We start from the raw sequence: 26,466 nt of genomic DNA on the forward strand, positions 1-26,466 counted from the left end.
TCTGGAGAAGCTCAAGCACACTATATTTAATAAAGCACATGGAAAAGTTTTTAAATTTAGAGGAATGTTGTATCTGAAAAGCGTGACAGAGGGAAAAATTATTAGACTTTTAATATGAAGACTATAAAAAAGTTAGAAAGTCCTAAGTAATCTATGAGGTTAACAGGTTATATATAATTACAGAAAGATAGAGAATTTGTATTTTATTCAAAACAAAACACCTAAATTGGTTATTTAGAAGTCCAATAATTTCTAAATTAGTGCTGCAATCTATTTTTTTAAAGATTTTATTTATTTATTTGAGAGAGAGAATGAGAGAGAGAAAGCATGAGAGGGGGGAGGGTCAGAGGGAGAAGCAGACTCCCCGTCGAGCAGGGAGCCCGATGCGGGACTCGATCCCGGGACTCCAGGATCATGACCTGAGCTGAAGGCAGTCGCCCAACCAACTGAGCCACCCAGGCGCCCAGTGCTGCAATCTATTAAGGACAATAATTTTTAGGTAAGATCATATGAAATTGCCAATCATGTACTGTTTGAACCAGAAAACCAGAAATTTATGTGTCAAACTAATACACTGGATAAATGGATTAAATAACAACCTGTAATCAGTATTTTGTCTTACTTTTAAGCATTAACTTTACTGTACTATTATAGTAGAAAGTGATAGAGGAAACAACAATCTGAAAAATTTTTTATAAGTATTTTTATAAAGAATTCATCAGATTTTCAAACTGAAAAAAACTACCTACGTATATTCTATGAAGAGTTTAATTTCCCCCACTGCAGCATCAATATAGTCAAATTTTTCAAAAAAGTGTGTTTTAATGTTTAATTTCACTCATCCTTTTTTTTAAAAAAGATTTTATTTATTTATTTGAGAAAGAGAGAGTGAGAGAGAGCACGAGAGGGGAGAGGGTCAGAGGGAGAAGCAGATTCCCCACTGAGCAGGGAGCCCCAAGTGGGACTCAATCCTGGAACTCCGGGATCATGACCTGAGCTGAAGGCAGTCGCTTAACCAACTGAACCACCCAGGCACCCCAATTTCACTCATTCTTTTAATTAGTAGAGCAGAAAATGAAGACTTGGTAATAATTGCTAGATCACTATTATAAGTTTCAGTTCCATTTGATGTCATTAAAATATCAAATTACAGTTGATCCTCATTATTCATGGATTTCGTATTTATGAATTCACCTACTTGCTAAAATTTATTTGTAATTCCAAAATTAATACTCAGGGTGCTTTCATGCTTATTTACAGACATGCGTAGAGCAACGAAAAACCTGAGTTGCCTGAATTGCATGTTCTCAGCTGAGGTGGAACAGGGCAGCACTTTACCTTCTTATTTTTGCTCTAATACTATCAAGTATTATTTCTGTAGTCTGTTTAATGCCATGGTTTTTTTTTTTTTTTTGCATTTTTGTATTTTTAGTTTGTGATTTTGCTGTCAACATTTGTGGGATACTGCAAAAACAGTACTTAAAAGGAAATTATAGCATTGAATGCATATATTAGAAAAGAAGATTTAAAATCAATCTTCTAAGCTCCCACCATAGGAAACTAGAAAAGGAAGAGCAAATGGAATCCAAAGTAAGCAGAAGAAAAGAGATAATAAGAATTAGAGCAGAAATAAAAAATTGGAAACAGGAAATTTAATGGAGAAAAATCAATGAAATCAAAAGATGATTCTTTAAAAAGCTTAATAAAAACCAATAAGCCTCTAGCCAGAAAAACAGAGAGAAAGAGAGAGACAGAGAGAGGAGGACACAAATTACAGAAATCAGAAATGAAGGAGGGAATATCACTACAAAAACCATGGACATTAAAAGTTTAATAAAGGAATACTCTGAGCAACTCAGTACTCACAAATTCAATAACCAAGATAGAACAGACCAATTCCTTAAAAGACACAACCTGCCAAAACTCATACAAAAACAAATGGACAATCTGAATAGGCCACTTAAATCTATTAAAGAAATTAAATCAATAATTAAAAACATTCCAAAACAGAAAGCACCAGGCCCAAGTAAGTTCACTGGTGAATTCTACAAAACATTGAAGGAAGAAATTATACCAATTCTCTAAATCTCTTTCAGAGGATAAAAGCAGAGGAAATACTTCCTAACTCATTCTATGTGGACAGCATCACGATAATAATACCAAAACCAGACAGACATTACAAGAAAACTACAGATCAATATCTCCCATGAAGATAAATGCAAAAATCCTCAACAAATTACTAGTAAATTGAATCCAACAATGTATAAAAAGAATTATACACCATCACCAAGTAGGATTTATTGCAGGTATGCAAGGCTGGTTTAACATACAAAAATCAATTAATGTAATCAATCATATCAACAGGCTAAAGAAAAATAACATGATTATATCAATAGATGCATAAAATGCATTTGATAAAATCCAATGTCCATTCATGAAAAAAACTCTCAGTAAAGTGGATAGGGGGGAATTTTTTCAAATTGATAAAGAGCATCTACAAAAAGCCTACAGCTAACATCTTACTCAATGATAAGAAACTAGAAGCTTTCCCACTAAGGTCAGGAATAGGTCAGGATGTCCTCTTTCACCACTCACTTTCCAACATGGTGCTGGAAGTCCTACCAAATTCAGTAAGACACAAAAATGAAAGAAAATGTATATTGACTTGAAAGAAAACTATCTTTGTTCACAGACTATCTAATTGTCTTTGTAGAAAATCCAAAAGAATTGGGGAAAAAAAAAAAAAAAAACCTCCTGGAACTAATAAGTGATTATAGCAAAGTTGCAGGATCCAAGATTAATATAAAAAAGTGAATTGCTTTCCTATATATCAGCAATGAACAAGTGAAAATTAAAATTAAAAATACACTATTTACATTTGCACACCCCCAAAATGAATTATTTAGATATACAACTAACAAAATATGTACAAAATCTATATAAGGAAAACTACAGAATTCTAATGAAAGAAATCAAGGGAGAACTAAATCAATAGAGAAATATTACATGATCATGATAGGAGGACTCAATATCGTCAAGGTATTAGTTCTTCCCAAATCAATCTCAGATTTAATGCAATTGCAATCAAAATCCCAGCAAGTTATTTTGTGGTTATCAACAAACTGATATCTAGAATTGATTTTAAAGTTTATATGGAGACACAGAAGCCCCAGAAAAACCAACACAATATTGAAGGAGAAGAACTAAGTTAAGGAACTGATGCTACCTGACTTCAAGACTTACTATAAAGCTACCATAATCAAGGTTGGTGTTGGTAAAAGAGTACACAGTAGATCAGTGGAACAGAGTAGAGAGCCCAGAGATATATGAATGCAAATATATTCAGCTAATCATGGACAAAAAAATGAAGACAATACAATGGAGCAAAGACATCTCTTCAACAAATGGTGCTAAAATAACTGGATATCCACACGTGAAAAAGTCAATCTAGACAGACCTTAAACCTTCTCCAAAAATTAACCTGAAATGGATCATAAACCTACATGTAAAACAAACAAAGAACTATAAAACTCCTAGAAGATAACATAGAAGAAAATCTGGATGAGTTAAGGTTTGGCAATGACCTTTTAGATACAACACCAAAGGCATGCCCCATGAAAGAAAGAATTGACAAGTGGGCCTTCATTAAAATAAAAAATTTCTATTATGTGAAGGACATTGTCAAGAGAATGAAAAGACAAGCCTGGGAAACAAGACTGGGAGAAGATATTTGCAAAAGACACATTTGATAAAGAACTATTACCAAAAATGTAGAAAGAACTCTTAAAGACCAACAATAAGAAAACGAACAAACTGGTTTAAAAAAATGGGCCAAAGACCTTAACAGACACCCCACCAAAGAAGATGTACAGATGGCAAACAAGCAAATGAAAAGATACTGCACATCATAGGTCATCAGGGAACTGCAAATTAAAAGAACAATGAGACACTACTACACACCAGTTGCAAGAGCCAAAATGCAGAACAACACCAAATGCTGGGAAGGAGTAGAGCAACAGGAGCTCTTTTATAGCTGGTGGGAATGGAAAATGGTACATCCATTTTGGAAGACAGTTCGGCAGTTTCTTACAAAACTAAACCTACTCTTTTTTTTTTAATATTTTATTTATTTATTTGAGAGAGGGGGAGAGTGCGAGTGGGAAGGGGCAGAAGGAGAGGGAGAAAGAATCTGAAGCAGACTCCGTGCTGAGCGCAGGTCCAGAAGCGGGAATGCATCCCACGACCGGGAGATCGTGACCTGAGCCGAAACCAGAAGTCCGATGCTCAACCCCCTGAGCCACCCAGGTGCCCCCTAAACATACTCTCACAATACAACCCAGCAATCCCACTTACTGGTATTTACCCAAAGGAGTGAAAAATTATGTCTACACAAAACCTGCACACAGATGTTTACAGCAGCTTTATTCATAATCGCCAAAACTAGGAGGCAACCAGCGACCTACCTTCAGTAGGTGAATAGCTAAATAAACTGAGGTACTTCCAGACCATGAAATATTCAGCTCTAAAAAGAAATGAGCTATCAAGCTGTGAAAGGGCAGAGAGGAAACTTAAATACACATTACTAAGTGAAAGAAGCAATCTGAAAAGGCTACATACTGTATAATTCCAAATATATGACATTCTGAAAATGGCAAAATATGGAGAGAGTAAAAAGATCAGTGTTCATCAAGGGTTAGGGAGAGGGAGGGATGAACAGGGCACAGAGAATTCTTAGGGCAGTGGAAATACTCTGTGTGGTACTACCGCGGTAGATATATGTCATACATTTGTCCAAACTCATACAATATAAAACGTCAAGGCTGAACCCTAATGTAAACTATGGATTTGGAGTGATAATGATGTGTCCATGTAGGTTTATCGTTCATAACAAATATCTAACTCTGGTGGGAGATGTTGATAATAGGGAAGGTTCTGCATGTGTCGGGCAGGGGGTATATGCAAAGTATCTTTATTGTCATTCTGTTTTGTTGTGAACTTCAAACGGCTCAAAAAACAGTCTTTAAAAAATGCCAGTCTAAAAAGTTGCAAAAGTAAAAAATAAGAACCATAATTTCTCACATTTGAATCTCTGAGGTTGGGATGTGTATCACCAACAGCATCTTACAGTGGCCAGCAGAGCAGCAATCAGAAAGTCCTTGTCACAAACCATAAAAAAGATGAGCCTCCCATGTCACACTCATTAGGATGGCTATTATCCAAAAGAATAAAACATAACATGTGTTGGTGAGGATGTGGAGGAATTGGAACCCTTGTATTATTGGTGGGAATGTAAAATGGTGCAGCTACTATGGAAAACAATCTGGTGGTTCCTTACAAAATGAAACACAGAATTACTATATGATGCAGCAAATACCCCAAGGGTTGAAAGCAGGGACTCTGGCAGATACTTGTGCACATTATTCATAATAGCATTATTTGCACTGGCCAAAAGATGGAAATAACCCAAATATTCATCAACAAACATATGAACAGATAAACAGAATGCGGTCTATGCTTACAATTAAATATTCAGCCTTAAAAAAAGAGTGAAATTTTGATATCTGCTACAACGTGGATGGACCTTAAAGACTTGTTCAGTGAAATAAGCCCAACACAAAAAGACAAATAGTATATGACTCTGCTTACATGAGATTTCTACAGTAATCAGTTTCATAGAGACAGAAAGTTGCAGGTGGTTGCCAGGGGCTGGGGGAACAGAGGAATGGGGAGCTATTGTTTCGTAGCTACAGAGTTTCTATTTGGGATGATGAGAAAGTTATGAAGATGAATGGTTGCATACTATTGTGAATGCACTAAATGTCATTGAATTACACACTTAAAAATGGTGAAAATGAGGGGCACCTGGGTGGCTCAGTTGGTTAGGCTTCTGACTCTAGATTTTGGCTCGGGTCATGATCTCAGGGTTGTGAGATCAAGCCCCACATCAGGCTCTGTGCTGGCATGGAGCCTGCTTAGGATTCTCTCTCTCCCTCTGCTCACCCTGCCCCCAGCTCGAACTTGCTCTCTCTCTCTCAAAAAAAGTGGTTAAAATGGTACATTTTATGTTATACATATTTTACCACATTAAAAAAAAAAATCACCCTCCAATTTGCATAATGGGTATTAGTGACTTGGAAGGAAATCTGGAAACAACACAGAGGCACTTATGTAAACTTTAACAACAAATGCCCTTAGGGAGGACATGGGAGCGGTGTTGAATCAGACGTGTTTATTCATGTTCCCTATGCAGGGTCAGGTATAGGCTGGCTCTATGTTACCAACCGCAAAGCCAGCTTAAGAGAGCCCAGCAGCAGGGGCGCCTGGGTGGCTCAGTCGGTTAAGCGTCTGCCTTCGCCTCAGGTCAGCGTCTGCCTTCGCCTCAGGTCATGATCTCAGGGTCGTGGGATGGAGCCCTGCATCAGGGGAGCCTGCTTCTCCCTCTCCCTCTGCCTCTCCCCACTCCCCCCATCGTGCTCTCTCTCTCTCTTTCACTCACTCTGCTGTCTCTCTCCCTCTCAAATAAATAAATAAAATCTTAAAAAAAAAGAAAAAGAGCCCAGCACCAATAGCTTTTTATACTTTACTGGATTCATATTTAAAAAACTGTTTCATCTATGTTTTAATGGCATAGAAAATACTGTGTGGAAAAACCAAGGCCTTGACAATGCTGAGTGGAAAACAAATTCAGAAGAGTGTCTTACAATCATTAACATCATAAATTCAATGAAGTTCAGTAATTCTTGATTTTGAAATAAGGTTTTTATCAACACAGATGGCTTAATTTGCTGAAATGAATAATACATCTATAAAGTTTACCCTTTGTTAAAAAGCAGCACAAACTGGAGATGAACCATGACAGACTATGGACTCTGAAAAACAAACTGAGGGTTCTAGAGGGGAGGGGGTTGGGAGGATGGGTTAGCCTGGTGATGGGTATTGAGGAGGGCACGTTCTGCATGGAGCACTGGGTGTTATGCACAAACAATGAATCATGGAACACTATATCGAAAACTAATGATGTAATGTATGGGGATTACCATAACAATAAAAAAATTAAAAAAAAAAGAAATGTATGAAAATGACTTGTCTCTATATAACATCATACAAAATATATTTGCAAAAAATATGACACTTAAATAAACATGACATTATCAAAACAAAACAAAAAAAAAAAAGCAGCACAAACTGGAAAAGGATACTGTACCCGGGTAATTTGTCAAATAATTAATGGTCCCACGTCTCTGCCATGGAAATACTCAGTTTATCTGTTTCTAAGTCTTTTTATTTTTAAAGATTTATTTATTTACTTGAGAGAGAGTGGGGGGGGAAAGGGCAAAGGGAGAGAGAGAGAACCTCCAGCAGACTCTCTGCTGAGTGCGGAGCCCAACATGGGGTTCGATTGCAGGACCCCGAGACCACAACCTGAGCCAAAACCAAGAGTCGGACACTGACTGAGCCAACCAATCCTTCTTGGTTTAAAATTTACTTGGTCTGATATTATAAAAGCTATACCAGCTTTCTTTTCATTAGAATTTACATGTACAAACATGCCATCCATACACTTATATTCAGTATTTCTGTATTCTTATATGTAAACTGTTTCTTTGGTAAACACTATAAAGTTGTTGCTTATAGCTAAATTCAGAGAGGATTAAATTTGCTTCTTATGGCAGACTGGGCTGGGGGTTCTAGCCATCCCAAATCACGCTAATCCAATCAGTAATTAAGAAGATTTAAGTCTGGGTTTCAGTCTCTTTGGTGCTGGTCTCTTTCCAGTTCACCCCAACTCCTGAGTGTTTTTTTGTTGTTGTTGTTTATTGTCCAGTCTTCCTACCTGCACTCAGGTGGTGGTTGGTCTGACAGAGTCTAGTCTGCTATTGCTGGAAGTAGAATTAAGGGAATTTTTGTAGCAAAATATTGTACAATGCATCATATAAATCACCATTCATGTCCCAGGAAAGTCTTCAGCAAAATATACATTTTCCCCTAATGCTTTAATGAGGAAGAATTCATAAATGTTTTATGTGAAAACACGGTTGCATCCTGCTTCATGGTCAGCTTGAAACAAAAATAGAGGTTGCTAAACTTAAAGTGTCAGTATTAAACAAATGTGCAGCTGAAGTGCATTAAATAATAAAAATAAACATTCTAATCCTAAACTGAATTTAATATTGACCTTGAATTCACAAAAATCATGAGCTCTGAAACATAACAGACATATTTCCAGTAAGCACAGCTCAACCATTGGCTATAATAAACTCAAAAACGCATTTTCCTCATTATAAGGAAAATGTATTGTGTGCTAAGGTGTTTCACGAAGAGTTTCTTTGTTTGTTTTTGTTTTGTTTTGCTTTTGATAACATTTAGCCGGGTCACTCTTCAAGACAGAAAACTATTCTGAGTCCTCCTGCTGGGCATAATTTCTTCTTATCCATGTATCATCTAAAATCATGGTCCTTAACTTCAATCTTCATTGTGAGCTATGAACCACAAATTTGAGACTAATTTTATCAACGATGGGCCTGACAAAATAGACTGCTTTCAGGACCACATTTTCATATTCTTATTTACGTGGAGAGTAAAGGATTACATGAACAACTGTGCATGAAAACGTGTCTTACACGTAAAAATGTCATCCTCTAATGCTGAGGAAACCAAGGTTGAGAGCCCCTCCTTGACAGGGACCCCCTATCTACTGTCCAGCTCTGTGACTTCTGAAAGGCAGAGCTCCCAACACCTCTTTTAAGTGTTCGTATGAGAGAACCATTTTCAGTAATTTCATAAGCTATTGCTAAAAACATCCTTTTGTTCCAATCTACCTGTCATATCAGGATGGCTTTGGAAGTAAATATACTTCTTACACTTATTAGCAACGGTGTGCTGGTAAACCAGTTCTCTGAAAAAACATAAGTCCTGATGTGAGCCGTTTGCAGACTTGCAGGGTGTGAATACTCCCTCCTTGGCCAGCTTCCAGCCACCACTGGGGTGCCACTCAGTGTGGAACAGGAAAGAGATGCACACAATTGGCTCCAATCAACTCCAGCATGCTCCTGCTTCATGGGGATGGAGGGAATCTCAGAGAATCACACAAACTGCTACTCTTGCCTCTGAAACAACTTCCGTCACCACAATATGTGTAACTGACTCACAGGACAACTTTATCACTGCAGAAGTCCATTCTACTCTTCAGCCAGCCTCCTCGGTGGTTCCGAAGTGGAAAATCAGCTCAAAATCACCACAGAATCCTTAAAATAAATACCTCATTATTTGATTTTTCAGATACTCAAAATTATATCATTAAGTTAGAAACCAACAAGCAAGGTCCAAAATGTTAAATGTGATGTGAAAGAAAAAGAAATTCATTAGATAAACATGAATATAAGTGTCTGGCAAGAATTACAGTGGTCAATATCTAATTATCAGGCTTCTTCTAAAACCTTAAGTGAAACGTCTGATTAAGAAAATGCTAAAGTGAAGGTACACCCTTTCCCCTAGCAAGGGCCATATCTAATTGCTGTTTCTCCATTTTTACTAGTAAGACAATGCTTGCTAATTATCTGCCTTACTAGTATGAATAAAACATTTGATTTGCTATGAAATATATATGAAATAATTTATAAGAATACTATATACAATAAAAGGGAAGAGAGTTGATAAAACTAATGTTTTATTTTAAAGAAGTCATAGCTTTGGGATAAAAGTCACTTTTTTATCTGCACTGCAAAATGGACAAAACTAAGCCTTAAATTTGTCCCCTTATCAGTATTACTAGAAGTATTATTCTAAGGAAGATACTCTTAAATTGCTTATTAACATAATTTTTATTTTTTCAGATTTATTTTTGGAAAGGGTAAAATTTCTTAGAGTCAGTTTGTTCCAGGGAAAATACTACCAATTACTACAGATATAGATTTTTATCCTCCTTACCATCTTAAACAATTCATTAAAAAAACACGTATACATATAGGTACACGATATAGATTGACTGCCTGGATTTGAATGTGATATTTTCCACCCATTAGCCATGTGCAAGTAAATAATTTCTGTTCCTTTCTGAGCCTCAACTTCTTCATCTGTAAAATGGAAATAAAATTCCTACCTTGTATGTTTGTTTTGGGGATTCATGATAATGTCTATAAAACATGCATGCAGCCTTTGGTACCTAGTAGACATGGAAATACCAGCTGTTGTTTCCAATGCTAAAAATCTTGGCTTTGCAGAAAAACACATATTTGAGGAATGCTCACATTAGTCAACATGCTTATAAAAATGTTAAAACTAGTGAGTAAAACAAAAGTCTGACTGAGGTAGACTTTTTCTTGAGAATATGTCACCTGCTTCTTTAAAATATATTTTATATATAAAATTAAAGTTCCTTAGGATTTATCTTTATGCATCAATTTAGCACTGAAATTACTGGATTTTAAAGGGGAGGGGCTTGGGCGCCTGAGTGGCTCAGTCGGTTAAAGGGGAGGGGCTCACCTTCTTCCATGGAGACACTTAATTCAACTAGATTATAAAGAATCTTGGATATACACGAATGACTTCTAAGACTTCACTGGTGAATGGTAGAAATTTGAATTAAATATTTCATTTGAAAAGAAGTCCCCATTTTAACCTTTTAGGCATCTAGTGACACTCTCTGAAATTTAATTATTAGCATTAAAAACCTAATGTAATTTGTGAGCTTCCAAGTTGGGTTTCATCTTTATTATTGGCATTACAATAAATTTAAGATGACAATGATCCTAAGAAGAATATACATGTATATGTGCATATGAAAAGAACCTTTTATTTAGTTCTTTTTGTACTTAGTTTATTTAGCCTTAATAATCTGTTTATTAATCAAAAGTAGGGAAAGGCTTCGCTTGACTGTTTTTCTTGTCATTGCCAAACACCATTCACTTCCAAGTTCAGAACTGGATATTTACTCATTTCAAAAGCTTTAATTTCTGTGCTTTATGAAACATAGTATCTTCGTTGACTATTTTTACCTTTCAAGAATAAAAGTTCAGTTTTTTGAATTTTTCAATACATATTTAATGAACAGTATTTATTCATTTATTTAGTAAATAGCACAAAGTATTTTATGAATCATGTCCTATTTAATATGCATATGTAAAATACCTAGTATTCCTAGAACCAAAGAATATTCAGATAGTTTTTTGTAATAAAGCAAAATGTTTGCCTACAGATTGTAAAATTATACCCAAGAAGTGTGTGGTTTGGCTGTTGTTGAATTAAACAAATATCCACACTGCTCTGGTGAGGGGAAAAGTGTTCTCATGTGAAGTATTTTTAAATGTATTTCAACTGATATTTTTTTCCCCTAGTGTTTTCATGTTCTTTTGTCCCCTCCCACAATGTATAATCCAAAGTTTTTTTGCTTATTGCTTCAGAAAACAGAATGCAGCAGGGTTTTTCTCCCCCCTCAATTTTTATGTGTGTGTATGTTTTTAGTAAAGCTTGAACTTACAAGATTGGTATGGACTTTTAGCCTAGTAAAAGATTGAGGGAAAAACACAAATATCAGGGAGGTTCGTCCCAACCCTCAGAAGAGAAACAGATTCCTAAGAATGGGAAGATTCTGTGGGTCAGATCTTCTGTCTCTGAGAAGGGAATCTTAGGGAGATTAGGAAATGAGGAAGTGGGACTTGAGTGGCTACTACAAAGCAAAATAGTCGATCAAGGACGCTATACCCTAGAGAAGGCACAAAGCCAGGAGGTAGATTGAAATCTAGCCAGTCCTCTGCTTGATTTGTACTAGTGCAGTAATGGGCCTAGTGGAGGAAGGAATGTCTTTTCTCATTCCCATGAACTGGTGGGTCCCTGAATCAGGCATTCAGCACCAGGAATTCCTAGAGTTTTTTCAAGGATCTAGGGTAGGGGATCAGAGGGGACCTATGCCCGATCCTTCAGGAGATCTGGGGTAAGGATCCCAGAGGAAAGAAAGGCTATGTGGTGTGGACTGGCATTCTTCTGGAAGTCCTGTCATGGAGAATGCTGGTATGAGAGCAACAGGCTGACCCCAAGGGCTCTCGCAGAAATAAGGGAGGGAGCCCTAACTTGAAGAGTCTTGGTGGATATATGCATGAGACCTGGGTTATACAGAAGGATAAGATAAGATTACGGACATTTCAGTGGATCCAGCAAGGATAGAGGTTATCAACAAACAAGTGGGCTCCTTCCCTGCCACTGAATATCCCAGTCCCATGTAAGCAACACCCACCTCCACCCCACCACCAAGAAAGTGGCTCAAACCCAAGATAAAGATGGGAGAAATCTCAGACAACTGAGTTTTAGTTTCTACCACTTTGGCAGAATGTGAGCCTCAAATGTAAATTTAAAATATGGGAAAATAGTCTCAGGGGGCATAAGATCAGTGCCCTCACTGTGACATGCTTCCTTTCTATGGGATTCAGAAGAGATTAATACATTGTGATCATCTCTCAATCACAAGCAAAGGACTGTTCCCAAAGAGGATAGATGGGCAACAAGAGAAGAAAGCATATAATGTTTGCAAATTTCCTGTCAAAAGTTCCTTTTGTTTGGAAAGTATCTGTGTTTGCAAGTTATGCTTTATAAGACAAATTGCCATCAAGGGTTGTGAATGAATTTTGAGAGTCATGGTGGACATAGCCTTTGGCTTATGACTTCAAAAAACAAAAAAAAAGCAATAGTATGAGAAACCCCGTCCTATTGAACAGTGGACTCTTGGCTACAGGTTGTATCCCCAGGGCCCCAGCTCCCAAAGGTATTGTGAATAGAGCGTATTTGCAAGTCTGGATTATTTGAGCAACTGAAAGAATCTCATCTTTAACCAGAGGGTACTCTGAATGTACTTAGCCCTGTATTTTAGGGAGGGTAAAAAGACAGTATAATCACTTGGCTGGCTTTTTCTCTCTTGGTGTCCTGAAATATTTTGCTCCTTGTGGTCTAAAGGTATCTAAGTCAAGTCTGTCTCGGTGCTTCTCAAACTATTGTGTAGTGTCAGACCATTTAAAAAAATTTTCCAATTCATTGTGGATAAATAATTGTCAAAGCATAATAAAAATCAATTAGCTAGAAAATGAAATGGAAAAAAAAGATGCACAAAATACAAATACAAATGTTTTGTTATCAGCCAATAGGCATAAAGTTACTCTGTCAATTACTATAGAAGTGTCTAAATGTTTATTCCCACTTCCTGTACTTCCTAGCCCCCGCCATGGACAGGACACGTGTCGAGAAACGCTAGTCTAGCACAGAGAAGAAACACCTCTCATTTTCGAAGATCTTGAAACACCCATCAACAACAACAGAAAAGATTACTGTATCTTGCAGAGGATGTAATGCGGTGTTATATAATTTGTAATTGCTGTACATATTCACCACCACTATACATGGGAAGCTGCCATATTTATATTTCCAGTCCTTAATCCTTCTCCCAAGTTCCACTCACGAATGTCTGGCTCTCTGCCTGACACCTTCTTCAGTTGTCTTCCTAAGATTTCAACTCAATATGCATCCCAAAGTGAATTCCTCATCTACGCAACAAACCCACTTCTTCTGTGTTCCCGCTTTATTAATGGCATTCTCCCTGCAGCCATGTAAAATGATCTTCATCTCTCCTTCTTGCTTCCTCCAGCTGCACCAATGCATTGCCATTCTTGGGATACTTATCATCCCAGTATCTTTATTTTTATCATCTGCATCCCAGGCCCTCGTACCTCTCAAGGGGTCTACTGCCAGAGCCTTCTACTATTTCTGGGCTTACACTGTCCTGTGCATTAGCTTCATCCTTCTAAAGCTCAGTCCTGTTCATGCCACTTCTCTGTCTAAAAACATTTCACTAAACATTTCACTAAACACTCTCCAGTGTTTACTAAACACAGTCTGGAATCCAAGCCTCTCCCCGGTTTTCTCCTAATGCCTTTTCACAAACACTGTGCTCCTAACAAATTGAACTCCTTCTGTGACATATAGTTTTGTGCCTCCATGATTTGCTCACACAGTTTTAGTCTCCTGAAATGTCCTTCGAAATCCCAAGACTCCATGTGCCCCAATTTGACACATTATTTAGGACTCAAATTCCTGAGCCCCTCCCTTCCCATTATCTATGGATACCTTCTCCCCTAACCATGTGAGCATGGCAATTTGTCTGAAACCCCTCCTGAATCGTTCATCTTATTTTTCTTACTCTTTGATGATAAGATTCATTTCCAATTGTTGCTCTGAATACTCAGAAGGTCGAGCTCTGTATGGGTCTTAAATGGAACAGGTATTTTTTTTTTTTTAAAGATTTTATTTATTTATTTGAGAGAGAGAGAGAATGAGAGACAGAGAGCATGAGAAGGAGGAGGGTCAGAGGGAGAAGCAGACTCCCTGCCAAGCAGGGAGCCCGATGCGGGACTCGATCCCGGGACTCCAGGATCATGACCTGAGCCGAAGGCAGTTGCTTAACCAACTGAGCCACCCAGGCGCCCTGGAACAGGTATTTTATAAATACACATTGACAGCTATGTTTTGAAAATCATATATTAATCTTTACTGAAGATCATAGCAATAAACTGTACTTTATACAAAGAATGCTGATGATGGGTGATAAGTAAAAAGATACTGAAAATGATAATTAGGAGCCAATAGTAATAGCTATTTATTGAGCGCTTATGTCCCAGCCACCAATGGGAGATGTTTGCATATATTATCACTTTTAACGCTTACAATATCTCTTTGACTTGGTATTATTATCAACACCCATTTTAGGGATGAAAAGGCAAGGCTTAAAGACAAGGTGAATACTTAATTAGTATTCTATTCTTAGTATTCTCAGAAAAATTATAAAGTGGGATTTAGTCGAAGTCAATCTGACTTCAAACCTATGCTCTAAAAACTATCCTAATTTAAATTAACTAGTACAATTTCAGAACTATCAAGATTTTATATCCCACATTATAGGATTGTTGTTATGTACCTGGCACATTATCAAGTGCTATATATATTAGCTACTACATTAGAAAAAAATACCAAAAGGTGTTCTTTAAATACACAGCAGAACATATAATTATTAGCTCAAGTATAATTTTTGAGATTTTTAAATATAACAAAGTAAAGAAGATAACTGAAAGCATAAAAAACGATTCCATAAGACAGTAAAAATAAAATTGTTTTCTTGGGTTGAAGCAAATGCTTGGACAATTAAGCAAATATGTGGACAACCAACTCAAATTATTAGTATTTTTAATAAAGGTAATGGTCATAAGAGTGTAATAGAAAGTAACAGTCATATGACCATTGTCTACCGAGCTCACTATTCATCCCTGTGGAATTGCAAAGTCCCAGCAGAAAACGTTACTAACTTTGGGGAAACTCTAAGACAACGAAACAGAAAGACCTAAGACAGCAATTACTCCTAAGAAAGGACATTTAAATTGCCTCTAGATTTTTATGCGATTACCCATGAAAGTTAATAAAATTGTTTTTTATTTTACATTTATTGTTATATTTTTTACTTTATATTTATTGTTTTATTTATTGCATATGTTGTCTTCAGTGGCACAGGACAAAGAGTTTACAGTCCAAATAGGATATAATACGTGAACATGAATCACAACGCTAGCAGGTAGGAATGGCCAAGAGCTGTACAAAGCGGGGGCCGGAAACAATTTGTGATGTTACTGATTATTCTGCAGTGTCTGTAAATCTAAAAATTAAAAGTCTGATCCCAGAGTGGCAAATACATTTCTTCTAGGTATTATATCACAATCAGTGGTCGTACTAATGAAGGTAACCTTTATCTTCTGTCAGTTGTGATGAAAGATTAGAGGACTCTAATTTGTTCTCCCAAATAACGGAACTAAAAGACGCCTTTTAGTACAGTCAGATGCTAACTGTAAATGAATTCTTTTTTTCGGTCACTCTTTCCTTCACCTGGAATGTATCCTTTCAGGAAACATGCTCTCAAATATCATTTCTGTGCCAAGAAACAGATGGTGATCATGGCTCACATTTTTAAAGCATTTCTCCATGTGTTAGGCACTTAAGATATTATTGCAATTAATTTTCAGAACATCCCTATGAGGCAAGTATTATTATCAGCTGCATTCTATCAAGTAGGAAAACCTACAGTTTGGAACACTGAATAACCTGCCCAGAACTACACAGCTAGCAGGTGGTTTGAGATTGGAATCCCACTCTTCTGATTCCTGGGTGCACGGGCGTCACTCCAACCCTGGGCTGCTTCAGGAACGGATGAACTGAGAGATAAGCCCCTGCATTCGTGTTATTGCCAGCCAAGTTAACAAGCCCTGAAGGCAGTTACTGCAATAATTTCCACACTAACATGACTCTGACCATGGAACTCAATCACTCAAAAAAAAAAAAAAAAAAGGCATTAATTATATGCCAGCAGCTATGACTTATAAAAGATAGAAATCCTTTCTGACCATGTGAAGTTCACAATCTACCAACATTCATATACATCTATATAGTTATTATCCATCTATATAGCTACCTCCCTTACCTACTGTTAGCAATTCTTATATTTCCAGAACAAACAGAATAAGACCTTTCTCAAGGTGGTAATTGTGTAGTTCAGAAGCCCAAAGAGGCAGTGCAGGGTGCGGGCAAGACTGGAAAACAGTGTGAATGAGGTGCACAGTGTAAAGGAAAGGCAGTAAGGCATGGGGAAGTGAGGGTGAAGACAAAAAGTGTGGGATCACATAGCGGGGAGTGCAAGAAGGTGAGGTGAAGAAGGGAACTCAGTATCCTCTGCCTCTGGTTCAGATGTGGCAGCCAATGCACCTCGTGGAATGCAAAGGGCAAGCTTTTCTTCGGTGGGCCATTCATTTATCAAATCCGTGGTTCAGAGATCAAAATTTGTCCTGCCATACAGCAGTGTAGTAAAAAAGGAAAAAAAGAGAGAGAGAGAAGAAAGACCCAGAACTAAAAGAAAGTTTGCATACCTCCCCACTCCAATTAATTTCACTATTTTTAGTTTTAATAGAACAGTACAGAATCAGAATGTAAAATGCATGGGTTTTCTTCAAAGAAATATAAACTGTGAATGAGGATTTTGCTTTGTAACTGAGTGTAATGGTCTTACCATCAGATTCATGTTTCCCAAGGGTTTATTTCCAGTTGTTTCCATGTCTCCGCACTCTCTCTACCTACTGCTTTTTTCTTCCTACTCCTTCATTAACCACCTCCACCTCCTCATGTCCCTGGGGTTTAGAAAACTAAATACTCTATTTTAATATTAATCAAGCAGGCTAATAATTCGTAGCAGCTATCTGCAACCTGGCAGGTGAGGTTGTAGTTGTATAATGTAAATCCATCATTGAATGATGTCTCTTTATTCAATGTTATAAAGAGCCAACCCAGAAATCCAGGAGGGAAAAAAATATACTTCAAGGAGCAAAAGGTCTGTAGTATTGAAGGAAAAAGCAGCTTAATACTTTCTTTCTTTCTCCTTGTCCCTTTGTAAACTTTATAAATGAAAAAGGATTGAGGCATGAAAGGAAGAGAATATGAGGATTTGTGTATCTACAAAAGAAAAATGGTGCACTCAGAGGGCTGTCTGATGTCCCAGGAGAGTATGAACACACGTAATCAGAAAGATTCTTGAATGCTGTGCATATTATTTCTCATAGCAATTATCAAAAATTCAATGCCTGTACTTTCAGTAAAATTGGATACATTTACTAATGCAGAAGAGTCACTTCTGTATATAATGCCAAATACAGTGTCATTCAAAAAGTACCTATTAAAAATGTTCAGACAATAGAAACATGGACTAAGATGCTTGAGAACTGAGACCAGCACCCAGTTCTTTCACTGGCCATGCTGAATGTCTGGGTGCCTTTTTGTATAAAGCACTAAGCCTAGAGTTTAAAGTCAGTGTGTAAAACTGTTTGCTCATAAAACATTAACTGCATAAGTGATAAGGGCCAGTAGCCAATAACAAAGGCCTAATTCTTTAGGATAGGTATTCTAGCCACTTATCCAAATGCAATTGAATTTCCTTTGAAAAAAATCAATTGATTAATGCATTTCCTACTATGCTGTTTTAAATGAAAAGAAACAACTTAATGTTATTTAATTGTTTATTTTTGCACTGAGATGAATGTCACGCAGTATTGTGAAAATGCAGTTATTTAAATTGTGATAGGGTTAGAATCCATTTTAATGCAGAAGTTCTCCAGTCCATGGGGGGGCGGGGGGTGGGGAAGACCTGGTGGGGAAGAGCTTCTGTGCTAGCAGGACTGACTATTCTTCCTTCCCTAGGTTATAATGTAGAAATTTCCATCTGTGAATGGGCCCCTCTGGCCTGCCTTTGACCATTCCACTATTCTTTTGTAGGATTCAGAAGGCTGAACATTTTTGTGCCCACTTAAGAATCGCCGTATGTTCTGCTGGTTAAAAAATAAAATTCACCTTAATTCTGAACTGCACATTTTTAGAGCAATGTTTTCATCACTGCTCTTGATGGTGGAAGGATTGTGTGTGTGTGTGTGTGCGCGCGTGTTTGCGCGCGCGTGTGCGTGTGTGTGCGTGCATGTGTGCGTGTGCGTGCATGTGTGTGTGTTGAGGACAGTGTTGCCCGCTCTCCAGTGAAATGTTCCCATGAAGTCAGTCGGCGTTTCCGTAGTACTGCAGCGCACTATGGCAATAACTAGGAAGCTGTAGGGTATATGATCAGAAGTGTCCTGAGCATTACAAATCCCCTGTGTGTCAGATAATGTTGTACATATGTAAATTAATTAGATGTCACACAAAGAAAACCCATCCCATTTGGGATAAGAGTTGTGGCTGATCTTTGAAAAGTAGGGAAGCACCGTGTCTCACCCTGTCTTAAAATCGTAGCTGCCAAAGTGTGTATTCGGTTCGGCTGCACATCTATCTGTCTTATTCTGCCCGAGAGAAAGGGACTCCTTTCAAGTCCCCAAGGAAACCAGGGTATCAAACGATCTAAATGAACGCTTCAGGCAGAAGAGAGACAAAAGGCTGTCCTTTCCTTCAAGCCCTGCTTGGTCTCCCGTCCCTCTCCGCTAATAAACAGCAGAGGATTATCTTTGACAAAGTTGAGCAAAAGCACGTCGCAGCGTGTGTTTGAAAAGAATAGGAAGCCAAGCAATAAGGACTCAGGGAAAGTGCAAGGGTTGTGGGGGGGGGTGCCCAGGGGAGTTAGTGGAAGTTACTTGCAAATAGCACAATTTTCTAACGCGCGCCAGGCAAGGTGGGTGTGGCAGGGAGAGGGTGGGCGTCCTAACCAAGACAGACAAGGACCCCGCGGCTACTCACGCGTCTCCGCCGTCCTCCGAGTCGCTGTCCGAGGCCCGCTCCTCGCCGATGTGCGGCAGGGTGAAGAACAGAGTCTTGGGGCCAGGCCCAGGGGGCATCCAAGCGCCGGGCTCTCGCTCTCCGGGGCCAGACCGGCGGGTGTTCCGTGGGCTCGCGGCTAGACTGCTGCTGCCCGCGGAGCCCCCGACCGACGGCCGCGCAGCGCAGCCCCCGCCAGCGCCCGCAGACCGCCGCGCCGAGGCCGCCAGGTGGGCGGGGGAGCCCGCGGCGCTGCAGCCCCCGCTGGAGGGGCCCGGGGGCAGGGGCTGAACTCTGGCTGCTCTCGGGCTACCGGGCAGCGAGAGGGGGCTCCCTACTGCTTCCGCCGCGCGGCTCGCCACCGAGACCCTGGGGTAAGAGGCGGTGAGCGGAGGATGGAGCGAGGCGGGCGGTCCCCTCGAGGCGGAGGGGGAGTCGGGCGCCCGAGCGGCCAAGGGGGTCAGGGTCAGGGCCGTGTGGAGCGAGGCGCCCGCGCTGGAGCCCGCCCGCCGCGCGGTGGCGGCGCCTCCCGAGGGGCTGGAGGGGGCGGCCGGGGAGGGGACGGCCGGGGCCGCCGGCGAGGTCTTGAAGATTTTGGCAAAGAGAGACCCCAGGTCCAACACAGCGACCTTCATGTCCCAGTCTTGGAGATGCTGTCCCCGCTGCTGCCTGAACCTCCAGACCACAGGACGCCGGGCTGCTGGGCTCCATCCAGCGCCGCCCTCAGGGATCCGGCCCCGGCTGTCCCGCGCTGGGGCGGGCGTCCCGGGGTCCCCACCCGCCGCGGAGCCTGGGGGGCCTCGGGCGCGCTCTCCCGGCGGCGGAGGAACCTCTCGCGGCGTTCAGCCCCGCGTAGCTTTAGACTGACCTGCCCCGACAGCCTGGTCGGCCCGCGGCGTGCTGAGACTGCCGGCGGCGGCCGCCCTCTGTGGGCAGCAGCCCCTTCTCTGCCTAGTGCTTCGAGACCCGCGAGGGCCAAAGGTCTGGGAGCCCACGGAGGCGACGTGCCGCAGCCGCCCAGCGCCACCGCGGGCTGGAGGGCGACTTGGGCCTCCGCCCGCCGGAGATACCCCAACGGGCCCCCGGGACCGCGCCGGCGGTTGCTAAGCTAAACAAAAACCCTGCTTAGCTCATTGCTAATTGGGCCCCAGACTGCAGCTTGGGGCTGTGGCCACAGTGCACACACTGGCTCCCCTCCTTGATTCGCGCCTTAAAGGAACACTGCAATTTCTCCCTCACCCTGAGAAAGATAACCCTGGCTCCAAAAGATCTTGTCAAAAGATTTGGCAAGACCAAATGCGCCAAGGTCAGGAAGATGGCCAGCCCTCTGATACGAGGGAAGGTTAGTACAAACGTGTATTCAGGCGGGTGGACTTGGAACAGCAGTGCCCATTCCTGCCACCTCAGGGCCAAGTTCAACGTGTGTCACTAAAGATGACATAGGGGAATAACAGCAAGGGGCCTCACCCAAGAACTTGGAAAGAAGCTTGGGCTCTGATAGTAAAATCCATATACAATGCATGTGTTCAAAACACCTATTGGAGTGAACCAAGAGATTTTATACCTAAAATGTTTGAGAACTCGGACTATAGCCAGACTGACTGGATACAAACCCAAAGGCAGATATGAAAGGTAAGAGTTCTTTATTAAGTGGAATAAATTGCATTTTGCTAAATCTGAAGAAATATGTGTGAAAGATAAAGTTATGAGTGTGAATATATCTGCAGTAGCATGGGGTCAATTTTGTGCAAGATTTAAAAATAAGATTTTGACAGGGTTTATCCACTAATGTTTAGTAGAGAGTTTCTGTTTTGATCTCAGGAGGTTTATTTTCTGATTTGAGGTGAGGAAAAGAAATGAATAAGGCTGGTAATGAATAAATTAACTGATATTCATGACTATATACATTAGTCTTTTGGAAGTTATCAAACTGGATTCTGAGCCATGGGACATTTCTATAATAATGCCAAGCTTTTCATTGGCTTGAAGACAGCCAACCTATCATGAGCCCTTTTCTGCAACCAACTACCAGGATCAAACATGCACTGGGCACTTTTCTACTTCAAGATTGTGTTAAGCATTAAGATGTAAAAAAGGAGAAGTTCTCCTCCCACAATGTGGAATAATCAGCTTTATATCACAAGCTAAGTGTCAGGTGAGTGCCCCAGAAAACAAGGCAGGCCCCGCAGTCAGCATGAGCTTGAGGAAAGACGAACACATGTGTGCTTAAGAGAAGTAAGAGACAAGGCAGAGGAGGGTCAGATTATAAAAGGCCTCGGGTGCTGGAAAGGGGAAGAGCATGCAGTTGCAGCATATAAAGCACCAGCACACCGTGAAGAATCAAAATGAGGGAAAGAGTGGGGAAAAGTAACTGACACATCTAGAAACTAGAGGCCAAGGTCTCAGGGTCAAACCGAGCAAGCGGCACCAGCTCTCATCATGCAAGGAAACCAGAAGCAGCATGGTTTTGGACCATCAACATTTCTCATATTCTCATTGTTTCTCTTTTGTAGCAACTCATCAGGTGGCCTCAGGGGTGTGTGAGGTGCATTAGAACATTCAACTGTTTCTGTTTTCATACAGCACTCATTCAAGATTGTAAATCTGTTTCCTAAAGATTTTCTGTTTGTTTATTTCATAAGGATCTTGATTCTGGTTCATCGAACAATTAAATCCTCAAGGCAAGTAGAGATCATTTCTAGAGCATGCACTTTCAGTGTTTAAGCTGCTAATCGTCTGATTGAGTCCGAACATACGTACTATAACTTGAAGGGACAGGCAGCAAAGGGGAACCACTGCTGAGTGAAGCCTGGTTCAAGTCACCCAGTTCCTGGGGAGCGGTACTTGTTTGCTACCACATCTCAGACAGATTTTTTGGACTCGAAAAATCGGATCAGCTCAAGACCTTCAGAGCTGACCGGCCTCTTAGGATGGAGCTCCACTAACCTGACTCAAAAAATACTGGTGTATAAGTCCCTATTCAAATGTGTTAACTAATAATTACACAACTGCAGAGCTGTTTTCCGCTCTTTTCCTTTGAAGGAATTCCTGTTAAGACCAAATTAAGTTGGAAGATTGTTAGGTGAGCAGAGAATCAAATCAAAGGGAGTAAGTCATATATATATATATATGTATATGTATATGTATATATATGTTTTATACCAAAGGGACAAGTAACCATAGAGCCAACAACTTCTCCCTCTTAGAAGAGCAACCTTATTTTAGATATTTCTGTGCTTAAATCACTAACCACTTCCTTTCTATGCACATGCTTTTCTTTAAGTATATAGATACTGTTAATAAGACTACAGAAAAGCTCATGTTCTTCCAGAACCCGGCTTGAAAGTATTCTACCTCTAAGATGTGTCTACATGTATTCTATCTGTTTTGGTTGAATCATGTCCCCCAAAAAGATATGCTGAAGTCCTAACCCTCAGTTTGTGTGAAAGTGGCCTTATTTGGAAATAGGGTCTTTAGAGATGTAATCAAGTTAAGACAAGTGCATTAGGATGGGTCCTAATTCAATATGGCTGCCATGCGAGGATGAAGAGAGAAATTTGAAGACAAACACAGAGGGAGAACATCAGGTATTGACAGAGGCAGAGATTGGAATGATGCATCTGCAAGCCAAGGACTGTCAGGGATTGACAGCCATCACCAGAAGCTAGAAAGAGGCCAGGAAGATTCTTCCCTACAGGTCTCAGAGAGAGCATGGCCCTACCAGCACCTGATACCGACTTGTAGTTTCCAGAACGATGACAGAATAAATTTCTGTTGTTTCAAGCCACCCAGTTTGTGGCAGCCACTTTGTTATGGCAGCCCTGGGAAACTAATACACTATCTGGGTATTAATTAATTATTGGGGTAATTCATGATCATAGTATCTGGCTGGTATGTTTATGAACATCTTCAGTGGGGTATTTGTTCTATAAAGCTGGTCACAAATTAAAATCATAATTGTCTCAACTCTATACAGAGAGTGGCAGGAGTCATAGAAAGGACAGGGGAAGAAGTATCATTGTCAGTGAAAGCAGTGGATAAAACATTCTGGCCACCCAGCCTCCTGAGGAAGGCACAATGAATGAATGATTGATCCTTTTGTTTGAAGGTCCTTTCAAAATGGCCTATAATTGCAAACATGGTAAACAATTCCTAGCAAGATGCTAGGTCTTTTACACCCATTGTTCATCCATCAGCAGTCTTTCAGACAGATGTTAGATGCTACCAGGCTTCTCTGTTAATTACCATTCTCATAACATGAGCCCCAGGTGATGTACCGCAAAGATCTAACTCAGACGTAGTCATGAAAGCAAATGCAGTAAACCATTGCTTTTAACTGTGGCAGTGTTGATTTTTCAAAAGACTATTTCAAAGCAGTGTTTTCTGTGATAAAACTCTTCTGATTATATTGGCTAATTAACAATTAGATGCATTGGTTTTCTGATGTGTATAATGATGCTTGGCTGCATCACTGAAAAAATATTAGGAAGTTATGACCATGTTGCTATGAAGAAATGTTATGTTTTGGAAACCTGAAACTTAAAACAAATAACCTGAGTGTTTAATCTGTTTAAGAATTTAAACTGCCTTACGTAGCATGACACCAAGGCCAGAACCTGCAAGGAAAAAGACTATCAGATTTGATTATAAAAAAATGTAAAGCTTCTTGGGGCGCCTGGGTGGGTCAGTCAGTTGAGCTTCAGACTCTTGGTATTGGCTCAGGGTGGTGAGATGGAGCCCCTCCTCTGACTCAGGCTCCATGCAGTCAATGGGGAGTGCTTCTCTCCCTCTCCCTTTGCCCCTCCCTGCCCCTCAAATGAATAAATAAATCTTTTTAAAAAAATTTAAAGCTTCTTAATAGTAAAAGACATTTGTTGATGCAACAAATATTTACAAACAACCACAATAGAGACACTACAGTATGCTAGACTCTGGAGCGAGACTCGCTAGGTTCATGTCATCTCTGCCATGGATCAACACCCATGCCTCTTACTGTCGCTTAGTTTCCTCAACTGTAATCCAGGGATGCAAATAGTTCCTATCTGAAATAATGGTACTTTCTGAGAGTTATATTAATTAATACATGCTTGGCAATTGAAACAGAGCCTAGCACAGAATAAGCTCTCAGTAGATGCTAGTTTTTATTATATGCCATTTTATTATATGATATTAATGTTTATCACATAATCTCAGGTTACAGTGAATAACCCTGAGGGAAGATCTGAAAGGAAATTATAGCTACATTTACTTCCAGATGTACTCACTTTTGTACTATTTGAATATTTTCAGTAAGTTCATATTATTTGTTTTCTATGAAAAACACAATAAAAGAAAAGTAAACTAGATCAAAACCTCAAAAGCCTCAGGAAAATTGTCTTTGTATTTGATTAAGAGTTCTGGATTCTACCAAAGGAAAAATATTAAAACAAGAACAACTTTAAGCTGATCAAAAAGCAGCTTTAGATCACAGAGATTATGAATAGATCATGACTAAATCTACTGGGCGTAGGAACAGATACAGCACGGAGAGAGCAGAGAGCAGACTGATGAGGCTTTTAAGGTGCTCTCATGAACCGTGGCTCAAGCACTCACAGAGCAAGAAGCCCACAATAAACTGGTTCTGAGAATGGTGCCCTAAATTGCCAACATCATCAGAGATGCCAAATCTTTTTTTTTTCTTTTTTGTTCACACATTGTCACAGTGTTTTATGTATGGCCTGTTTCCTGGTGGTCCCAAGATGGCACCCTGAGCACCAACCATCTTTCCCTCAAAGCAAAAAGAAGGTACAGCCCACTCTTTCATTCTCCCTCTCATTAAGGAACAAAATACTTTCCAGAAGCTTCTCAAGCTGACCAATTGAGTCTCATTGGCTAGAACTAGATTAAAAGTCCATCCCTCAACTAATCATCAGCGAAGGAGAAATAAGGGTTATCCTGCTTTATAATCATAGCACATTCCATAGTACTCAATAAGGGGTCAAACCCGAGAAGGGGGTCATTGATCTGTAACTGGTCTGTCAGAAGCACTGGGGACACCCTGGACTTGTGACTGGTTTCTGAAGTAGAGGGGTGGGGAAAACAGTCTTGCAGGACTGAGCCCTTAAACTATGGGAGCTGACCGTACCTTCCAGGAGACAGTGTTGGAAGTGAGTTGAATTATAGGACACCCAGCTGGTGTTGGAGAACTGCTTAGTAGGGCAGGAAAACTACCAGCACCACCACACGTCAAAACTGGTTCTAGAAACTTTAGGGGAACTCCTGTAACTCAACAGCAAAACAAAACAAAACAAAACACAACAAACCAACCCCCCCCACACACACACACGCAAAAACCTAATAACTTGATTTAAGAATGGGTTAAGGAAAAAAAAATGGGCTAAGGACTTGAATAGATATACATATATTTTTAAATCTGCAAAGTATATGCGAGATATTTCACTCAGCCACATCTTAGATAGGGGATTCCCTTGTGTTTTGGTGGTGTTTGATAACATCCACAAGTGTAATTTTCTCCAAGTACAGCCAAGCTGAGAAGTGATACCTGGGCTTGGAAAAAAGCCTTTGCCCCATGTAGGCCCAATGACCCCTTCCCCTACCTTTCTGCCCAGAAGAATGCATTCTGGTGTTTACAGGTTCAAGAGTAATACTGCCCAAGAAGCTTAGCCACTCTGCAGTAGAGTATGGTCCTAAAAGGACAGATCAAGGGTACAATAATATTTTCCTCTGAGGGATTTTTTAAATTAATATGATCTGCGTTTTTCTCCTAAGCATGCCTCCACACCAGGTGTAGAACAGAGAGGAGAGAAAAGAATAGCAAAAGCAGATAAGAGAAACAAGAGAGATAGAAGGAACAGGGAGGATGTACTATGTGATAGGCAAATCTGTCCTTAAAGTTTGAAGTGGACCCAATGGCACCCCTTGGAATTTGTTCAAAGATATGATGTTCAAAACATACCGTGCCAAGATTAACAGAAACTCCAGCTTCCCACCCCTAGACCATCACTTAAGCACCTCCTCTTGTGTTCAGAAATCGCCAGATGTTTCTTAATGAGTGTGGGGGTGAGGGTGGGGGGTAGTTCTGCCTGTTCCACTCTCCTCTGGGGTAGGTTTGGTATTGGGAGCACACACACTTTAAGGCCAGAAAACGTCAGACGAGCCACTAGAGAG

General features: G+C 40.1%; 1 protein-coding gene across 2 annotated transcripts in view; it reads right to left on the reverse strand.

Annotated features, from left to right (window-relative positions):
* Positions 1 to 20,272, reverse strand: part of FAM149A (family with sequence similarity 149 member A) — a 53,969-nt gene extending 33,697 nt beyond the window's left edge. The window contains exon 1 of one of the 2 annotated variants that reach the window (XM_078069756.1): positions 19,282 to 20,261. In XM_078069756.1, the coding sequence (XP_077925882.1) occupies positions 19,282 to 19,934 (653 nt within the window). In that variant the 5' untranslated portion in view covers positions 19,935 to 20,261. Of the gene's footprint in view, positions 1 to 19,281 lie in introns of both variants that reach the window. The other variant, XM_078069758.1, reaches the window with a different exon arrangement.
* Positions 20,273 to 26,466: the final 6,194 nt, after the last annotated feature.

This window comes from Halichoerus grypus, chromosome 3 (assembly GCF_964656455.1).
Source record: "Halichoerus grypus chromosome 3, mHalGry1.hap1.1, whole genome shotgun sequence".
Classification (NCBI taxonomy): Eukaryota; Metazoa; Chordata; class Mammalia; order Carnivora; family Phocidae; genus Halichoerus; species Halichoerus grypus.